The sequence below is a fragment of the Natator depressus genome, chromosome 3 (genome assembly GCF_965152275.1).
Source record: "Natator depressus isolate rNatDep1 chromosome 3, rNatDep2.hap1, whole genome shotgun sequence".
Classification (NCBI taxonomy): Eukaryota; Metazoa; Chordata; order Testudines; family Cheloniidae; genus Natator; species Natator depressus.
In genome coordinates, this window is record NC_134236.1 from 112,829,761 (window position 1) to 112,850,447 (window position 20,687).

The 20,687-nt window shown below is 41.6% G+C and overlaps 1 protein-coding gene across 6 annotated transcripts in view; it reads left to right on the forward strand.

Annotated features, from left to right (window-relative positions):
- SASH1 (SAM and SH3 domain containing 1) overlaps positions 1–20,687 on the forward strand; it is an 835,969-nt gene that overhangs the window by 676,664 nt on the left and 138,618 nt on the right. For all 6 annotated transcript variants that reach the window (XM_074948572.1, XM_074948573.1, XM_074948576.1 and 3 more), the window contains one exon: positions 19,754–19,882. In XM_074948572.1, the coding sequence (XP_074804673.1) occupies positions 19,754–19,882 (129 nt within the window). The remainder of the gene's footprint in view (positions 1–19,753; positions 19,883–20,687) is intronic.

A 20,687-nucleotide genomic window follows, 5' to 3' on the forward strand; every position in this document is an offset into this window, starting at 1 on the left:
AGGGGATGAGAGCTGAGGAAGCGTTGTTCTAAATCAGCCATAAAAATGTTGGCATACTGTGGGGCCATGCGGGTACCCATAGCAGTGCCGCTGATCTGAAGGTATACATTGTCCCCAAATGTAAAATAGTTATGGGTAAGGACAAAGTCACAAAGTTCAGCCACCAGGTTAGCCGTGACATTATCGGGGATAGTGTTCTTGATGGCTTGTAGTCCATCTTTGTGTGGAATGTTGGTGTAGAGGGCTTCTACATCCATAGTGGCCAGGATGGTGTTATCAGGAAGATCACCAATGGATTGTAGTTTCCTCAGGAAGTCAGTGGTGTCTCGAAGGTAGCTGGGAGTGCTGGTAGCGTAGGGCCTGAGGAGTGAGTCTACATAGCCGGACAATCCTGCTGTCAGGGTGCCAATGCCTGAGATGATGGGGCGCCCAGGATTTCCAGGTTTATGGATCTTGGGTAGTAGATAGAATATCCCAGGTCGGGGTTCCAGGGGTGTGTCTGTGCGGATTTGATCTTGTGCTTTTTCAGGAAGTTTCTTGAGCAAATGCTGTAGATGCTTTTGGTAACTCTCAGTGGGATCAGAGGGTAATGGCTTGTAGAAAGTGGTGTTGGAGAGCTGCCGAGCAGCCTCTTGTTCATATTCCGACCTATTCATGATGACAACAGCACCTCCTTTGTCAGCCTTTTTGATTATGATGTCAGAGTTGTTTCTGAGGCTGTGGATGGCATTGTGTTCTGCACGGCTGAGGTTATGGGGCAAGTGATGCTGCTTTTCCACAATTTCAGCCCGTGCACGTCGGCGGAAGCACTCTATGTAGAAGTCCAGTCTGCTGTTTCGACCTTCAGGAGGAGTCCACCTAGAATCCTTCTTTTTGTAATGTTGGTAGGCAGGCCTCTGTGGATCATTATGTTGTTCAGAGGTATTTTGGAAATATTCCTTGAGTCGGAGACGTCGAAAATAGGATTCTAGGTCACCACAGAACTGTATCATGTTCGAGGGGGTGGAGGGGCAGAAGGAGAGACCCCGAGATAGGACAGCCGTTTCTGCTGGGCTGAGAGTATAGTTGGATAGGTTAACAATATTGCTGGGTGGGTTGAGGGAACCATTGCTGTGGCCCCTTGTAGCCTGTAGTAGTTTAGAAAGTTTAGTGTCCTTTTTCTTTTGTAGAGAAGTAAAGTGTGCGTTGTAAATGGCTTGTCTAGTTTTAGTAAAATCCAGCCACGAGGAAGTTTGTGTGGAAGGTTGGTTTTTTATGAGAGTATCCATTTTTGAGAGCTCATTCTTAATCTTTCCCTGTTTGCTGTAGAGGATGTTGATCAGGTGATTCCGCAGTTTCTTTGAGAGCGTGTGGCACAAGCTGTCAGCATAGTCTGTGTGGTACTATACAGATCCAACAGTGTATTGATTTTTTTTTTCTACCTGTGTATGGGTGCGGTGGGTGGAGGGGGTGCACACGCACACACAAGTCTGCCAATAGTCCAGAAATTGCTCTTCAAGTGTTCTCCAAACCTAAGTACTGCATGATTTTATCTGGATTCAGGGAGCTAAACTAAGAACATTTAGGTCAAAGACCTAATCAAAATATTGACTCATACAAGGAAGCACTGGACTCGTACCATGTGCATCTGTGTATTCGTTGCATAGTGGAGAAGGGAAAGGGATGCTTCCACATGTCTTGATGTTGAGTGCTCTGAACATGTGTTCACTAACTGTGGGTTATTGTTGGATTTGGTTGGTGCAGGGGTTGGGAGGATTAGTCTAATAGGTCCCTTATCAGCATGGCTGAAGAAAATGGACAATGGTCAGGATTTGAATGTCGTGTTTTCATCCTGGTAGGATTTTGTACTAGTTTTTCAAGTAATCTTTGCCAGTTTACTTGTGGCTTTTAATCCTCATTTTAAATGTATTCAGAACACAAGGCTATTTTAATCTTATCTCCTAGCCTTCTTTAAAAACATTACAAAATGTTATAGAGATAGTTACTTATATGTTAAAGTGTTCTAGAAATGAGAGTGAAAAAAGAAGGTGTTAGGACTTCTAATCCTTCTACGTGTCTAGAATTGTTCACTGCTTTGTGGTTTCCAGTGCTTTGTCCAGCTTTAACTGATTCAGGGGACGGGGCTTCTTGGGAGACTATTCCACAGACTCGTGTCTCACTACCAGGAAAATAACCTTCATATAAAGAGAGAATGTTTAAGGGGAGATGTAGAGAGGGACTCACTGTCTGGAGGATGAAGGATTTCCATGGTGACGAAAGTGAAAAATAGAGTCCCAACTTCGAAGTGTAACCTCTAAACTTCAGGGACCAGGACGTTAGGAGGATCATAGAAGCAAAAATTGCAATGACAGGAGATGCGTGACAGGAGATGACTAAGGGATGACTAAGGATTTTGGAAGAGGTGTTGCCAAGTGGAAGACAAATTTTGGTGAAGTTCCAGAGATGATGGCTGGTAGACATGTACAGACAAGGAATATGTGGGAGGAAAATAGTTGGGAGTAAAGGGTGACTCAGAGACTACTGAATTTGGGAGCGAAGTTAAGGGCAGAAAAAGCAGCATTGCAGGCATGGAATACCAAGCAGAGATACTAGGAGAGGAAATAACACCTGCATGTCCCATTGCTGGTGTCTTATTTTATGTGCATTTAAAGACACATACTGAGTATAGATTGAAAACTGTTGACTAATGTGGATGTGAGCTGTAAGAATAAGAATGCTCTTAGGTTATGACCTGGCACATGCTTAGGATAGGCAGTTTATGGCCGTCAGTGTGATACAGCTGGGGAAAGTCTAGGGGATGTAAACATGTGCTTAGGTTCTGTGAAACAGGGCTGTTGTTCATTACTGGAGAAGCACCAATAGGAATCTTGTGCATGCTCACTCCTCAGAGAATCACCTGTATGTAGTCTCTGAGAGATATGGCAAGCCTGCAGTTACTCAAGAACAGACTATGTAGGATTCACTTCTGTTGGGGAGCAGAGAAGACTTTTCTTTGGCAATGATGATGAGATATGGACATGTAGGAACCTAAAACCACATCTTTGCTATACACAGATAAAGGGGAACAAGTGAATACAAGTACCAGATCCCAGAGTCGAAAGGATTATAAACTGATCCACAAAATAGTCTTCTTTACCGAGTTGATATTCCTAATTGATATAAACATGAAACCCTGCAGAGTCTCTGGTACTTAAAAGATATGCATCTAAATAATATTTAAATGGATTCTTGCAGTTTTAAGACACACTGGGGTATAATTGTAGTCAGCTTAGTTAAATGAACTGAAACCCCTGATAACAGTACATTACTGCTCCTAAATAAAAGCTCTTCAAACACAGGCTTTACGGTGCTTAGTGAAGACAATAAAAAACCCTAGTCCAGTACCGTGAAGTTTGTGCCTAGTTTTTTATTTAGCTAATTTGTCTAGCTACAAAAGATGGGTCATCATAATTGCTACCACTGCTGCTGTGCTGAAATAAGTCTAATATTGAAGAAGTGATAAAGTACTTCAGTATATAGCCAATCTTTTTCTGGTTTTTAATATTTTATTCTTCAATAAATGGAGTGGAGGGCAGACTGGCATAAGCAATATACAAATAACAGTACTAAAAGTTATTCCATGCCACTACCAAACAAGAATGCTTTGGGTCAGATTTTCTGAAGAGGTCAGCATCCAGCACCTCCCATTTAGGCACCCAAATGCAGTGTTCAGATCTTCAAAAGTGCTCAGCACCCAAAAGCTTCCATTGAGGATCTAATCATTTCCATACATCTGCATTCCTAACTCTGTGTTAAGACAAGAAAGGTTTGAAGTGTTTGGGATTCAGAATGCCTAGGTTTTGTTCCTTTCTCTGTCACTCATTCAGTGTGGTTTCTGAGATAAGTCACTTAATGTAACCCCTAATTGCTGTCGTTTCTTCACGCATATGTAAGCGGGGGCATAGTCCTGCTCTTGTGGGGAACTTTCCTGGCTTCTGCACTACCCCGGTGAAGTGGGCTAGCGAAAGGATCTGAGTCCTCGCTCCCACTTCCTTTACCCAGTGGCCTCCCTGCCCTTGAGGACTCTCCTTCCACTCTCCTGTCTGGCAGAGTCCTCGTAACCCCAACAAGGCTGGGCCCAGGATTCATGGGGGGCTCGACTGCCAACCCTGCTGTGGTCACCTAGGACACGGGCTATGGTGTCCCCACTCCGGGGTACTCTGCCTGCACTGGGCACTTCTCTGACCCACTGACCATTACATACAATTTAAAGCAAATGCAAGTTATTTAATCAACAATTAATTTTAAAAAGAATACGGGAAAATGGGAAAGGTTAAAGGAAACACATCACCCTGCTCTGTGGCAGGGAACATCACAAACAGTGTCTCTGGAATGCCAGGGCAGTTCACAGTCTGTTCCTTGTAAGTCCCAGGCCGCCTTCTCCGGCCCTGGCTGTGCTGCAGGGATGCTGTGGGTTGGACACTCGCTCTGGTGGTGGCCACACGCTCTCAGGCTCTAAGTGGTAGGACCCTTCTTCCCAGTGTCGCCTCCGCCCTGTCGGGGTTATGATCCAAGCCTGGCCTGCAGAGCCTCTTGGCTGAGGCGTCTCCCTGTGCTGGGTCCGCTGCCCAGGGTCCCCCTCGCTCTCCCCAGCAGCTCACCGCACCCAGCTCCAGACTGCTGCAGCCCCAGCTCCAGCTCCACTCTGCCCCAGCATGGCTGCTGCTGCTCTGCCTCCAGCTCCCTGGGCTGCTTCTCTGGCCCCTCTGGCTCTGATTGCTGCAGCTCTGCTCCCAGGACAGGTCTGCTCTGCAGGCTGCTTCTGTGACTCTGCTCCCAGCACTGACCTGCTTCCTGGGCTGCTTTTCTGGCCCCTCTGGCTCTGGTTGCTGCAGCTCTGCTCCCAGGGCAAGTCTGCTCTCTCTGGGCTGTGCCTCTGGCTTTGGGGCTGCAGCTCTGGTCCCTCTGCTCCCCAGCTCAGCTTGGGCCCCTGCTTTCTTCTTAGCTCGGCCCCACTCTGTCTGACCCAGGCAATTCCAGCTCACAGGGAAGATGGGACCTCCCTGGCCTCCTGACTCCCTGATTAGCCTGCCCGCCCTGTCATTCAGGCTGACCTGGAGCATTGGCCTCTCCCCATTGTTCCTGGGGGCTGTCAGTCTCAGGGTCCTGATTCCCCATTGACCCTTCCCCCTTTTTAGTACTGGGAGCTAGCAACTAAAACACCCCCACTGAATGTTAGTAAGGGGGCAACAGTCCGCTTCCACATAAACATTGTCATAATACTTACCTCATAGGGGTATTGGGAGAGAGAGAGTCTTTCTATCACAACTGGAATATATTACCTCTCACCTCCCTCTTTGCTCCCTGAAAAACTTATTCCAAGCAAAGACCCCTTCCCTAGGGAAAGGAGAAGACAGAGGACACCATAACGTCCTCTCAAGACCTTGGTTTTCCAATCTCATTGAGTGGAAGATGCCCAGATACTGTAGTGATGGCACTAGTGCAAAACCATAGGTCGGTCTTGCTTGAAGTTTGTAGAGCACCTCTATAGGTAAAGGTGCTATAGAGAACTGTAGGCATTTGGTTCCACTATATTCACCCTTGTACTGTAATTGTTTCAGTTTTCTTAAAATAGTACGTTTTGTTCTGCCTGCCACACTTTAAACATTGTCTTTTTGCTTCATTGCTGCCAGAAATTTTCAGGCTGAGGTCCAGCCTGCTGAGCTGAAAGACAAAATAGAATACTATTGTTATATCCTTTGGACAATGACACCCCATTTTTGTAGCGGGGGGGATTTCCTCAGGAACCCTATGCGTAAACCGGTGGACTGTACCCACCAGGCCTCTGATACACAGTTCATGTCTGTCCTCTCAGTTATTGCACTAAAAAGGAGTCTGGCTTGCTTTAGGTTACAGGAAATCATTTCTCCTGCTGCTAAGATTAGATGGGGGACAAATGGATTTCTGCCATATTCAGTTACTCAATATTTTACAAGCAAAGGAAATAATAACGATCAGGGAACCATAGGAGTGAAGGCAGGAATTCAAGGTGCATAATGCTTTGGATGTGTCTCCCATAGACCCAGACTACTGAACTCTAGCAGCAATGGTTAAAGTTATGGCAAAGCGTCAGAGTAAACCATTAAAATATATGCCTGCTTGTTTTCCTCAGTCCACCACTGCCTATATTTCCCTGTGTGTATTTATGTGCATACATCAACAGAAATGTCTCCTGAGTGCACACTACACTGTACCACTGGGCACTATAACGAGGACAGCAAATTGCCATAACTAGCCACCAGATTTTTGGGAAAGCAAATCACGTTTTTGTATGCAGCGTGCTAGTAGACGTGCTCTGTGAACAAGATTTTAGGGTGATGACAGACACTCCAGTATTACTTTTATGTAGACTAAAAAGCTATTTACATACAGGGTTTTTACCCAACCACATGAACCTTCATATCTGTCGACAATCGGGGTCATGGATCTAGTGCTGTGAAAGAGTAGCTGAGCCTGCCGCTGCATCCTCCAACACCATAGTAAGCAGTAGTTATTCATTACTTACTTGTATTACCATAGTGCCTGGGATCCCTAGCCACAGGCCAGGACCCCATTGTGCTAGGTGTTTTACAAACACAGAACAAAAAGACAGTCCCTGCTCCCAAGAGTTTACAATATATTGGATTCTTAGGATCTCATAAACCTTTGAAGATTTTGAAGTATTTTTTCCCCAGATCTGAGAGAACTAGGAACCCCAAAGTGGGTAGCGAATTAGTTTACTAGACCCTCAGTTACTATTTCAATCTTGTGTGTGTTTGTAAGTATGCTTATGATATACGTATATACATATCGTAATATGTCATTGCTTTTTGTGCATATAAGCTCTTTCTCACTCAAACTATGAGCCTGATTGATAAAATGTGTGATGGTATAGGGTGCTAAAAAGGTTTTACTGCCAGGAGTTGAGGATGACTCCACAAGACATTAGATGCCATAAATAAAGATTATCTGATTTACTAATAGAAATCTCACTTAGCCAATTACTTTACTGTTCATGATTTTGGTAAAGTAATTCATCATTAAAATACAGTAATGGCAAGATAAGAGCAAAATCCTGGATAGCAGTAGAACACTAAAATGCCAGTAGATGGACTTGGCAGTATACAGGACACTGCATGCATATGAAGGCCAGATTATTTGTTGTGAGGACTGGCACGTGGGAAGTCTTGTCTAGTGGTTAAGGCAGGAGTCTTGCCTCGTGATTAGAGCCCAGAGCTGAGAGCCATAGGCCAAAGTTGGAGTCAGGAATCAAGCCAAGGGTCAGAGTCAGGAGTCAATAACCTGAGCTATTACAGCTGGGGACAGAAGCTGGGCAAGGGAGCAGGGCTGGCGTGAACTGGAGTGGGACCAGACCAGGGCAGGAGCAGAGTGGAACAAGACAAAAGCAAGGCTGGGAGCAAAGCAGGCACAGGAGCAATTACTGAAGCAGTGGGTGTAGGCATTGAGCAGCCAGTGACCTGCAGCTGAGCTTAAATGCAGATCTGTTGGCTCCTTTGAGCCGATCAGGCTGGCTGGTGGCTCAAGCGATGCTGCTGTTGCGCAGCTAGGCTCATTAAGCTACATGAAGGCTGAACTGACTAGCGCCAGGTTCTGCTGAGGGAACTCAACCCTGTGGTTCCTGGCATTTGTTAGACAACTGAACTATAAAATTAGTGGAAAAAATAAAAATTACTCCATGTTCTCAAAATAAGACAAACCCTGTATATCTCGGCGATACCACCCAAATACTGTGTGTGTAATTAAATCCTTATTTTGCAGCTATTTTCTGCCAGTTTTTGTTGAAATAGAAACTCTCCCCTAGATTTCTTACAGCAGGATGAGTAATAAATAGGATTCCAGTGGCGCTTGATTCATTGACTTAATTCATTGTTTTACTGTATTTCATGAGCATATTCTGGGCTACGGAAATGCCCCTTGCAGATTTTTAGTATTAAAGACAAACCAGGGGATAGACTACACCCTTTTGTAATAACTCATAACTATAAAGATGGAAAAAGTTTTGCTATGTTTTTAATTTGGGCTTTTGCTCTTATATGCCATTAAATCCCATATGCTAGGTGCTTCCAAGTCCAGTCAGTTTTTTGGGCTATGGTGGCCTGGTCATTATTTTTTATTCTTAAATTTCTTTTAAGTTTTTTCTTCAATTCTTAAATTTCTAAAAATTCTTTAAGAATACATTTTTCTTGTCTTTACTCGTTTCCTTTAATCTCTTCTGCTGTGATTGCTAGTTCACTCCTGAAGGTGCATGTTGGAGAATTTTAGCGCCACGTAAAAATATCATATTCTGCAGTGCTGTGTAACCAGTGGGAAACCTGATACAAAGGGTGAGTTTTTAGCGAACCTTCCATTGACGTTTTGTCTTCGTTGTAAATGTTGTTGTCTACAAAGTGAGATTGGTACTGGTTCCTTCCTCTACTTGAGGAATTCACTCAAGTTTCCTTCATTAGACGTTGGCTCAAGGAATAAGACCACACCATAGCACCTATTATGCTTTATGATCCTGGCCCACCAATAGAAAATGGCTTAAGCAACTTTTTTCATCTTCAAGATTTAGTGAGATGATGTCCCAAGGATACTTTTAGATTATGTGCATGTACATCCTTAATTAGTATTTTTGTTGTTTGTTTCTACTGGAAGCATGTCTAAAGGCCCCATTCAAGACAGGAGCCCCATAATGTTAAATGCTGTGCAAACGCATGGATGCAATTGCTGCCCCAAGAGCTCACAATATAATTTTGAGGCAAGACTCAGGTGAATGCATTCAGCAAAAGGAGGGGAGAGTGAAGAGGAGTGCAATAATTGGCTTGATGGGTTCCAAACCATCTTAACTTATTCTTTTAAAAAAAAGAACAAACCTAGGTATAATTAGCAGTTCTTGACTAGCTGTTATTAATGGGCTGACTTCTTGTAGGCATCACAGCAGACAACAGTCTTGAGTTGGGATTTGAAAGAGCCAGGGGTAGTGGCCTTCCAGATGAACATGCAAAACATTGGTGCAAGATTGACTTTGTGGGAAGATTTGACTGACTTTTAAGTGTTCTCATATGATGTTGATTTTTAAGATACATGAGCACATGAAAGAGCTGGTTATAATTGGGATAAGTACCCACTTTTTAAGGATGTTAGAAAAATGAATGATTCTGGTAATTCTGATAACAAAGGCTAGGGCTGAACAAGAGTTTAGACAGGACTTTTCAGCTGACTTAGTTTTGACCTAGATGAACATCAGGTTTCCATTACTACACTACGTTGTGCTGCATGCAGAGTGAAAGACCCTAACAATGTCACTTCAAGATGTTTAGCCTGCAAGTAACAGACAACATGCTCAGGGTGGTTCTATAAAGATGCTTTTATATGTTCTTGGCAAAGACAGAAGTTCTTTACAATGAATACCGAGAGGGAAAGATGATGATGGAAAGGAACTTTGCTTCCCATTGTCAGTGTTCTCCATGAAGTATTCTTTTTAATATATTTATATAGTAATATAGTGAGGCATCATAAACTACGAGGAGAGAGAATACATGATAATGTGGTTCAGTATAAAGTTTTTAACAGCATGAGTTCAGAATGGTTGCATTACTCTAATGTCAAAGCCCCTAGTGAAATATATAGGTCATCTCAAATGAATTGTTTTATAACTACACTATCGCATATTCCATACAGGGCACATGTTACAGAAACTATTTTAGGAAAAATTTTGAGATTCTTTTTGTACCTCTGTCTGTAAAGCCAAGTGCCTAAGGGCCCAATTCCAGTAAAATTAATGAAAAATCTCCGTCTGAGTCAATGGGACTTATGTCATGTCCTTTGTTATCCTAACTCCAACTGTACAGGAGCCAAGGGGAAGCCGTGACAATCCTCTAAACATAACCCAAAATAGATTTTCACTATATAAAAATGTCATGACTTTAAAGTCCAATGTTGCAGGCCATTCCAGGACTAGAGGGACAAGTGCTAGGTCCCCACTGGCTGCACCTTTCTGTCTTGGAGAGACAAGATGAGTGAGGGAATATCTTTTATTGGACCAACTTCCGTTGGTGAGAGAGACGAGCTTTTGAGCTTACACAGAGCTCTTCTTCTCTCTGTGTTGTCCATCTTAGTAACTGTGAAGATTCAGAAAATAACAGACTTTGAAACTGTGAGATTGTTAGGGATAAGAGAAGCTGTCTCTGGTGTAAGATGGAATATTGCCTATCCTGAGTCTTGGGGAAAGAAAGAAACACTTCTCTATCAGGTTGTTGGATTTGTTTTTAATGGCAGCTGTTTTGAAGCTGCTCTCAGGCTTGGGATGTCAGTCGTAGTCCCAGTACAAATGGATTGCTGGGCAGAGTGCAGGTGAGTGGAGCAACAGTGTTGTTGTGACGCATCTCTCCAATATTTTCAGATACGTATCATGACCATGTATGTGACATACCATAGCAAAAGCAAATACAAAGCCATGGGTACAGAGAGAGACACAGATTAATGGTTCCATTTTGAGAAAAGTTGTCTATTTTAAATAAATTTTGATGTTTTAAAAAAAAAATACAGGAAAGTGGAGCATATTGGCTCTCTCTCTCTCCGAATGCACAGAGTCTGTATTCATCTACTGATCTCTTTTGCAATGCAGTAGACTATTTGGCCAGTTGCATGGAGAGGCTTGCAGAAGCTGAAATGAGGGCAGCAAAAAGGACAAAAGAAAGGGGAGGAAATGACCTGAGCAAGCAAGTTTAACAAGCGTGTATGAATTCATAAGGGAAATGTTTAAAAGAGATTGATGGGCTGTTTAAAGTTGTCCCAGAAAAGCCTGAACGTCCCTGAGTTTTATTATGTGGTGGATAAATTCAGTTGTCCCTGACCCGGGAAGGAGCTCTGTGGTTATAATTTCACAAGGAGGAGTGCTGTTGAATAATTTCTGCAGTGTACTCTGAGGAACAAATATGTTTTCCCTTCAGCTTCAATCATGCAGATGTTTTTATTCCACCACTATTTTTGGGAACAGCCCTATTTACTATGGCCCAAATCCTACTCTTCATGTATACACTTCTTACAATATCCAAAACCAAAGGTATTGGGGAAATGCAGGCTAATATGCCACGCATTTTTGGTAGCCTTCCCTGCTGAGAACTAAGTGCCAAAAATAAGCTGCTAATGTTTACCATGCTTTCCACACAGTAGTTCTGTGTTTCAGGCACTGAAATGGATCTATTTTGTCTTAGGCTGTGAAGATCCAAAGTAGGCCCTTAGCCTGGGCTTGAATGTGAAGCATTTCAGAAGAGGAACTCCCTTTCCTTTCTACCATTTCCACATGCTTGTATTTTAACAGGATGACTGGCGTGTCTCTCCTCCCAGTTACTGTTCTGTTCCTTGTCTGTTGGCTCAGGCATGGGCTGTGGCCCCATCTGGAGTGGTTATGGAGATGGCAGCTTTTTGAGCAAAAGAACGAGCAGCAGTGTTCAGTAGTTTTTCCATCCTACTCTACTGTGGGCCTGATGCAGACACACGCCTGTCTTGCTAAGCGCTGCAAAGTGCTCACTTAGCATTAAGACTAGCATCATTCTCACCTTTATCAGACTAGGGAGAACCCCTACATGGCTGTTTGAAATCTGTGCTTAAATATACGCTGGAATGAACCTCCCACACAAGCAAGTGACAGGTACACATACACATGGTAACCAGTACATCCGTCCTGACATGCAGAAGATCAACTGAAGTGGGGAGGTGTGTGTTAAGGTTGCCACCTTTCTGATTGGTGGTAACTGGACTCCCTAGGTCCTGCCTTCTCCGCCTCTTCATCCAAGTCTCCGCCCCCGTTGCTCATTCCTCTCCCCCACCTGTCGCTCGCTGGATTGTCTCCACCTCCCTCCCCCAACCAGCTGGGCTCCCTCTGTTCCAAGGCTGGCACTGGAGTTGCTGCAGTCTGACAAGGAGCCTGTCTGCAGGTAGGAGGTGGCCCCACCGAGCAGGGGCTGGCATAGGTTAATGACCCAGCACCTCCCTCTGCCCCACAGTAAGCAAGCTTTTGGCAGGAGCGGTGGAAGGTCCCTAAAAGTGTGGGAGGCTGCCAGTGCCGAACTGTGGCCCCCCTTCCTCCCTAGACTCCACTAACAAACCACCTCTTCCCTCCCAATATTCCGCGCCCCCCCCAATCACTCTTCCTTACAGTTGGTAAAAGTGGTTTAAAAGTGGGGGAGCCATGGCCTCTGGTCCCATGTTCCAGGGCCCCTGGCTTTTGGTGTCCGGTTAGTACTGGACACTTCCAGGTCCCCTTTTCAACTAGACTTTCCAGTTAAAAACGGGACACCTGGCAACCCTACGTGCCGGACCCAGAAGCCAAAAAACAGACTGTCCAGGTAAAAGCCAGAGAGGTGGCAACCCGTGTTTGTGTGTAAGTAGACACACATCTATAAAAATCCCTGATACTATTGGATCAAAAAAAAGCACAACAATAATAGAATGTAGACTCAAATTACCACTTTTCCCCTCAATTACACCAATTCTGCAAGGTAATTATGCAGGTGAAATTTATCCCCTACTAGGGTTCCATTGAATTCAAGGGTCCTTCTGCTTAGATCCCTCTTCAGGATTGGGCTATAACTTTATTGGTCCTAGTTGTGTAACATATATTCATTTATATTCTTTCTGTGACTGTTGCCTCTCTCCCCACCATCTGAGGTATCTGACAAAACATGGCTCTTTATGCTTTAAACATCACGTACAAAGGAAGCTGCCAGCATATTAAACCAACTGATGTTCAGTGACTGATTAATCTTAATTTTATAATAAGTGTCAAATCATTACAGTATCCCTTTGTAGTCACTCCATCAGCATGAAACATGGCAGATACTTTTTGGAATTCACATGCATATCACAGCAAATACACTACCATGGAATGCCCAGTGAATCACTGAAGCTGTGTGTTGCCCAAAACTGTTATGCATACAAAGGATGGAAATATCGGTACACACTGGATAACCATAGAATGAAAATATTGGACAACTGCTGTTTTCAAGAAATATTTTTATTGTTTGTTTTAGTTTCTGCCCCTTAAAACTATTGGATTATTTACTCTTTTGCATAACAACCAGTGATGGTCTCAGGTAGAATTTGTTTATTAAATATATTTTATAACCTTTTTACCTGAGAATTGAGCAAAGTATTTTTGGGGGAAATATCAATCTGTTGCCATGCTGCTTATGAATTTTTTCCCTTGGGAAGAATATGTGGCAATGGGATTATATAGTTAGAACATGGCAGTTTGCATGACAGTCATAGCAAAATTGGTGCTAATCATTTTTTGCAGTAGGGATTCAGTTATCTATCAAGTTTGGAACATAAAAGCTGGAGTGTTTAGGGTGCATAGTTCTGTTTTGTTAAAATGCTAGTGGTGGTAATTTAGCCCAAGAGATTTAAGGAAATGCGTTTCAGTGGGCTACTGGAGAATTTATATATTTTAAGCAACGACGTTTTAAAAGCTCTATCTTTTTGTTGTAATCACCTGTGGTATTTTAAATGTAGGACCTACATATTTTGAGTATAGAGCATCATTGTAATAAAATGAAGGGCATTTGCAATATACAGTAAATGTAAATTACATGTGCTTTTTTTTTTCAATATTATCCATCTCCATGCTATTTGGTGCCTGCTAAATAAATGAAAGTGGCTTTTCAGAAATGATTTAGGCAGTTAGTCGTGCTGTAGATCAGGCCCAAAATATAAGTTTGTGTACAAGGAAAAGAGGGCCTACACAAATTAATATGCTTTCAAGATTTGTTTATTTCTATGACTTTTTTTTTAAATTTTAAGCATTCCAATGTAGTGTTGGAAACTGAAAACAAAAGCCTAATGCAAGTATGTAAAAGTCAGAAAACGAAAACAACTGTGATCGAAGGTAAAACTAACCAGAGTAGATTCACTGTCCTAGCTGAATAAAATAGAAAGGATAAACAGCATTCTTGCTTTAACAAAAATAAATTTTGGTTTTAAATAGTCTTTAAACGTGATTTATAAGCATGCTGTTAACAGTAGGAGTTTTAAAAAATCTTGTCTTGGACAATTTCCTTGGCTTTTTCATCTGGAAAATGGTGACTAGATGTTACCTATCTCATAGGCTGAGTGGCGAGTCTTTATCTTAATATTTATAAAGCGCTTTGGAAGGAAGACACAATACAAATGCAAAGTATATAATTATTATTTTATTGAATAGTTAAGTTGGAAAAGTTAGTGGATATAATGTAGTGAGTAGTCAAGCAACATACAGGATCTCAAACAGGTTATCTTCTGGTTAGTACTACCTGTGATTTGGTGATGCCTAAAATGGATACAATCTATAGTAACAATGGTTTTGAAAAAGGCATTTTCTGTCTCCATTTTCATCATGATTTTTAATAGCACTTAAAAGATCAAGGTGTGCAGTAGAGATAAATAGTATGTATTAACTTCCATCCATGGAAGAAAACTTGAATGAACATAAAAGAAACGTATAATCCTTTGCAGAATGTTGACAATATTTGTGTAACCTGTAACATGAGTGGAAGCGGCTGAGTGTGAAATGTTTGCTGTCTTTGGCCTGTATTGATTTATACAGCTGTGTTTCTTCTTATACAACAGAGACTCTCCAGCTGCCCCCACCCAAAAATCATAAAATAAATACTCCAGTATTGGATAAAAATGATTTGATGAACATCTTCCTTCCCAAGTTCCTGGAAACTCTGGAATTTAAGTGCATGAATTTGGAGGGTATAATCTGTCTCAATTTGAGATTACATGAGCAGAGCTCTATCCCCATGTCTGGCCATGGTGTCCTATGCTACTGGAAAAGTCAGTAACCTCCAGGTCTATTAACTCAGTGGAAGTTCTTCCAATGGTATAATGTTCCAACACCCTGTCCCAGGCTCTGTAATCTGCCAGTGCTTCTCTTCTAACAGACTGCTTTGTTTCCTCCATCCACTTCCAAATTCATGCTGTCTTTCACACAGGTCTTGTCTTCTTCATTGCAGAGGTAACTCTCATTATACTTGCTATGTTGTTCAGGTTTGTGTGTGTGGACAGAACTTGGGTTTGAACTCAAATGCAATGTTGCTTTTAACTCAGATTAGCTGGCACATCAAGAGTATGTGCTAAATCAAAGCTTTGGCCTAACTCATCCATTGCTAATACAGTTTCTCTGTACAGTAATCCAGTTACTCTGTGCAGCTTGAGTCTCATTTCTCAGAGTGGCTGCTCTCACCCTTGGTAGGCTAACTTGGGAGGAGTTGACTCAAGGGTACATGTCTCTTCAGTGAAGACATAGCCACAGACCTCCAAGCTTGAAACCATCTCTGTTAATATAAGACAAACCTGTCCTGCTTCCTTTAAAAAAGCTTCTGCTGCCCTTCTGTTCCAGGAAGTGTATAATGAACACTTCCTGGAATTCTTTGTTTGACATGCTTCACCTGTTGTACAGAACCATTAGTGTACAATGGTGCTTCCCAAATAAAAATCTTGTGCAGGTAATGCTGCATGAACTTCTCCTGGGAAGTTGTATGGGTGGAGTTCTAGAGTGAGCCTGTTCCATGTTGCTTGTCTAACTGTAATTTAGCTTGCGATAAAGCCATATTCCTTTTTATAGCTAAGCAAAATTTCAAGTATTAAATTTGGATTTAGAGTACTTTTGGCAATTTCAGATTCACTTATTTTAAAAAAAAATCACTTCTCTACTTTATAACTTTGTCTCTGTTAAATAATTCTGTTTAGAGAAAAACATGATATTGTAAATTTTAGTTTTACAAAAGTAATTTCCCCTCCTTGCTCATCTGCGGTAATTGTTTTCAACTTGCCCCTCAACTCTTAGGTACTCCGAGCGCACCAGGAAATGAATAGAAACCGGTTGTACCAGGCAAGAAACTCCACGCTAGAGTTTACCTGTAACACTCAGAGCTGATAAATGCGTTAATCCTTCCAGAGAAAAAATCCGCTTTCAAATCGCCCTTTCCCATTTGAAACTAGCGCAAACTATCGGCAAGAATGCAACATGCATGTGACAATTAAACAGGCAACTCTCAGTTTTGCCTGTGGTACTGTTAGGTTTCCAGTGACTCCCCTGCAGTGTGGAACTGGCAACCATAATTGCATGCCTGAACCTACAAAGGGTGGCTCTTTGTGTCTGTGTGCGTGGGATCACACGAGTAGACTCAATCAGGTATCTGACAATGCTGAAAGGAATATCTGGTTACACAAGCAGATGTACTGAGCTTGCAGCACAGGTGGAGGCTGGAGTTTTCTCATACAACTTGTTCCAGAGTGACTAATTGCATGAAACAACTGGAAGAAAAACCTTCCAGTGCATGCTTGTGCAGTCTGATTGCTAGCCAGTCAGCATGGCTGCTGCTCCAGAAGAGGATGGGTATGGCTAGTGTGACCAGACCGCAAATGTGAAAAATCGGGACGGGGTGGAGGGTAATAGGAGCCTATGTAAGAAAAAGACCCAAAAATCGGGACTGTCCCTATAAAATCGGGACATCTGGTCACCCTAGGTATGGCTGGCATCCTCTCGTGCCTACCTCATTTTAATCACAAAGTTACTTATATTCCATACAAATGTGGTGTCCCCTTACTTCTGTTGTTGAAAATTATTCACCAGAAATAAAGAATCATGAAACTAAGGTTATAGAAAGTTACTGATGTGAAGGGAATGAATCTCTCCGCATTTAAGCTTTCCTGCATGAATAATTTTTGGCTTTTATCGCAGAAAGTCCCATGTTTGGGCCTTGGCAGGCTGAGGAGTATGGTGGATGGGAGTTATACAGTTATTTCAAGTGCTGATGTGACTCCTTCAACAAGTGGCATGTAGGAGATTTTTCTGTATGTGCCACACATCGTTTTGAGGAAGTGTACACTACGAGTTTATTGTAACGTGAAAATTACAAAACTTTCAGGGAAACTGTGTTCGGAGTTTAGCATGTGGAAAAGTACCAGTGTAAGTAGATCCTGTGTTTTAGAATCCTAGGTATGATACTAGACTGTTTTCACTGACCATCTGGAAATGTGATCTCAAAATATAGGGTCCTGCCTTTTCTTCCTAAGCAAGAAGATGGACTAGACAGCTAAATAGGTCTTGTTCAAATTTCTGTGGTTATAGTAAGATGTGGCTCATGAATGTAGGCCTCCTTGCTATAATCTTGCTTTCTCTGTTGTTTAAACATCTGCATTGCTACTTTTATATATAATTATTTTAAAAGATTGTTTCTTGATAATTTTTTATCCAAACATTCAAGAAACAAATTTTTTTAAAAATATATAAAAGTCGCAGTTCTGATATTTAATAAGAACTATGTAGATATTTTTACCTAAATAATAAACATTTTAGAAGAAGTATGGAAAGTGCAATGGAGACACTTTAATAGAACTGAGACAGCAAAATTACATTGAGATAATAAAAACAGATTTACAGTCAATCAATTCAGAACACGAACAGTATTCTCTTCTGCTCCTCCTGCACGCACAAAGAACAAGCAAAAAATACAAAATCATATGTTCCATTTTTTAAGGATCTGTACAATAATACACATGTTAATATAATACAAAAAACAGAAAAAATACAGTATGCTACATGCATTGGTTTGTAAGCTAGGATAGGTGTAATTTTATTTCTATGTCAGTTCTATGTTGCTACAAAACAACTGCTTGGTTTTCCTCCCCTTTACGTTCATGATACAAACAAATTGAGTTTGAAATGGGTTCTATATTTCATTTCAACAATGCAGCCTAGTTCCAAACCTCTACATTGTTTGTTTTTAAAGGCATATATTAATATTCTATATTGGCTTCAATGGGCAAATAACTAACCTATAGGAACCTTGCTAACCCATCCCGTTGGAATGACAATTGTCATTGGAATGACAATATTGGCCAGTGGATAGGGCATTTAGGAATCAAGAGACCTATATTCTGTTTCTACTTTGATACTGGCTTCTCTTTGTGACTTTGAGCAAAGTTGCATGGCTAAAGTTAGGCACCCAAATCAGCGTCTCTGAATATTGAGCTGGTATTAGTTGCTTAAATATCGATTAGGGCACCTGATTTAATTGTGAATTTTGCCCTTCACTCAGAGTAATACTCTTTCTTTGGTAAAGAAATTTTAGATCCACTTTCTGTAAAGCAACTTATATTAATGTTAGGTGCCATTATGTATTAATATTATTGACTCTAGATTTTCAACCTGAATTCTTATGCTCAGCAATTAAGACACTAGTAAAATGCTCTGTACTCTTAATAAATTCACCTCCCACACAATATTAGACCCCGTATTTTAGTATCGCATAAAACATAGTTCTTCCTTCTGTTTTTTTCCCCTGACAGGATCTTTGCTGTTTTTCCAGTCTTTCATATTTTCCAAATATGGTTTTCACACCATAAAGAAAGGCAATTATCATTTTTATAATCTGATGCTTTGTGGCTGTGAAAAACTCCAATCTCTGAGAAGTTAGAATTTTAATTTCATCTCACCCTAGAGATGCAGTATTGATGAAATCGTGTCAGAGCAAGGCAGCAGGACTCCCCTCTGAAATCTCTTGTGGATTAACACTAGATTGGTATTTCCAGCTTTATTGATTTTCATAGCAAAAGTTAAATGTTTTAAGGAGAATGGGTCATGTTGGCTGTGCTCTCTGTCCTTTTCTCACATCTAAATTCTGATACAATGGTCAACTAGTAGTGTCCTTATGGGTGACAGAAACTTGCCTGTTAATGACAGGTTTCAGAGTAGCAGCCATGTTAGTCTGTATTCGCAAAAAGAAAAGGAGTACGTGTGGCACCTTAGAGAGACTAACCAATTTATTTGAGCATAAGCTTTCGTGAGCTACAGCTCACTTCATCAGACATCCGATGAAGTGAGCTGTAGCTCACGAAAGCTTATGCTCAAATAAATTGGTTAGTCTCTCTAAGGTGCCACACGTACTCCTTTTCTTTTTGCCTGTTAATGGTGGTTGTACTGGGACAATTTGCAGTCTTGCTCATTGTGCTTGTAAGTGAAGAGTATGATGATTGAAGTGTTGTTGTTCGCTATTGTCAGAGACAGAGCCACTCCCAGCAAATAATGGTATATGCAGTGAAGGAAATGTTCTCGATTGGGACAGCTGGGTTGGGCTGAAGGCTGGTGGTGGGATGAGTGGCTGGGTGCTTAGGACACCTAAGTGAGCTTGGATATGTGTTGGAGTGCCTGGTGTAGCAAGGGATGGACTGGAGTAGTAGTTTCTTGGGTGTCATTATTTCCCTGCCAGGTGTTGCTGTCGTCTGTATGTACCTAGACACTTGCATGGTCCCCTTCTCACAGTATGTGAACACCCACACCCTGTGCTCACCAGCTGCTCTTCTAGTTAGTGGCCTGCAGAGAAGGTGCAGCAACCCCCATTGCCCAGAAGAGGAACTATAAGGAAATCCCTGCTGGATATGGGTTATTCCAACAAAGGAGTTGGGAATCCATGAAAGGGGGCTTCAGGCATGAATGTGATGCCAAAGGTATGCCCCTTAGCTGCCATGACATCAGCTTTTGTCCATTCCGCATCAGTAATATAATAGAAAACACTCACTCTAAAGAAGCAAGCCACAGCCCTGAGGAATGACAATTTCAGTAAATTTTATATTAATAAGATGGCCTGATAATTCCATTTCATGTGTAATCACCATGGTTACTTTTAAAATCTGATGTTTTTTTAACTTTGAGTAAGCTTTTGTTTTCATTGTGTCTTCTCCATAGGACGGGTCATTGGGTAACATTGATGACCTGGCGCAGCAGTACGCAGATTACTATAACACCTGTTTTACTGATGTGTGTGAGAGGATGGAGGAGCTGCGCAAACGGAGGGTTTCTCAAGACCTTGATATGGTAAGTGGAGCAGCTACAACTTTCCATCTCAGGCCTTTCTTGCATACGCTACTGATGGAATACTCAGCATTGCAGCTCAGGGAAATAGGGCTGAGAGCGCACACGGGTGCCCACAGACGAACACTTCCAAGCTGATGGTCTTAATTATTTTTGTGGGAAATAGTGGGGTTGGTCTATTGATATTATTCATTAGGTTGCAGATTGCATTAGCTTATTACTGGTATCTTTTTGCTTACACAGATTTCCTTACAGAAGTTGACTGAGATGGAAGAAAATGCTTGCTTTAATATGAGAGAAATTTAGTTATTTCTTTGCTCAAGGATGTTTTCAGTATGGTTATTAGGAAATATAAGTTTGTTCCTAAACCCTATATTATATTATTTTAAAACATAGCTCCTCACAACTGTAAAATGTTGTCTTTTATTCAGGTCTCCCAAACTGAAGCAGTCTGTACACAGATACTGGTCCTGCATTAGGATACACTAGAGTCCCAGAGAAGTTAGTCTGTCTCCTCAGAAGCATATAGTTCCACACTAGCTGAAACGGATGTAGGCATGGACCACAGTTGTCAGAGTGCTTTTGTGTTTTTATTGTAAAGAAAATCTTTTTCTCAAAAGAGCCCATTCTAAAATTTAAATGAGATTCTTTCGTTGTTTGGCAATTGCTAATTGTTTCCTCTTTTCTTTTGTTTACATTAGTTAGGTATTTTTTCAGCAATCAGGCTATGTGGAATGTACAGTAAATATTATTACTTATAATACTTTTTCATTATAAAGGTTTTTTTATAGGTTTTCAGCGTATCAGT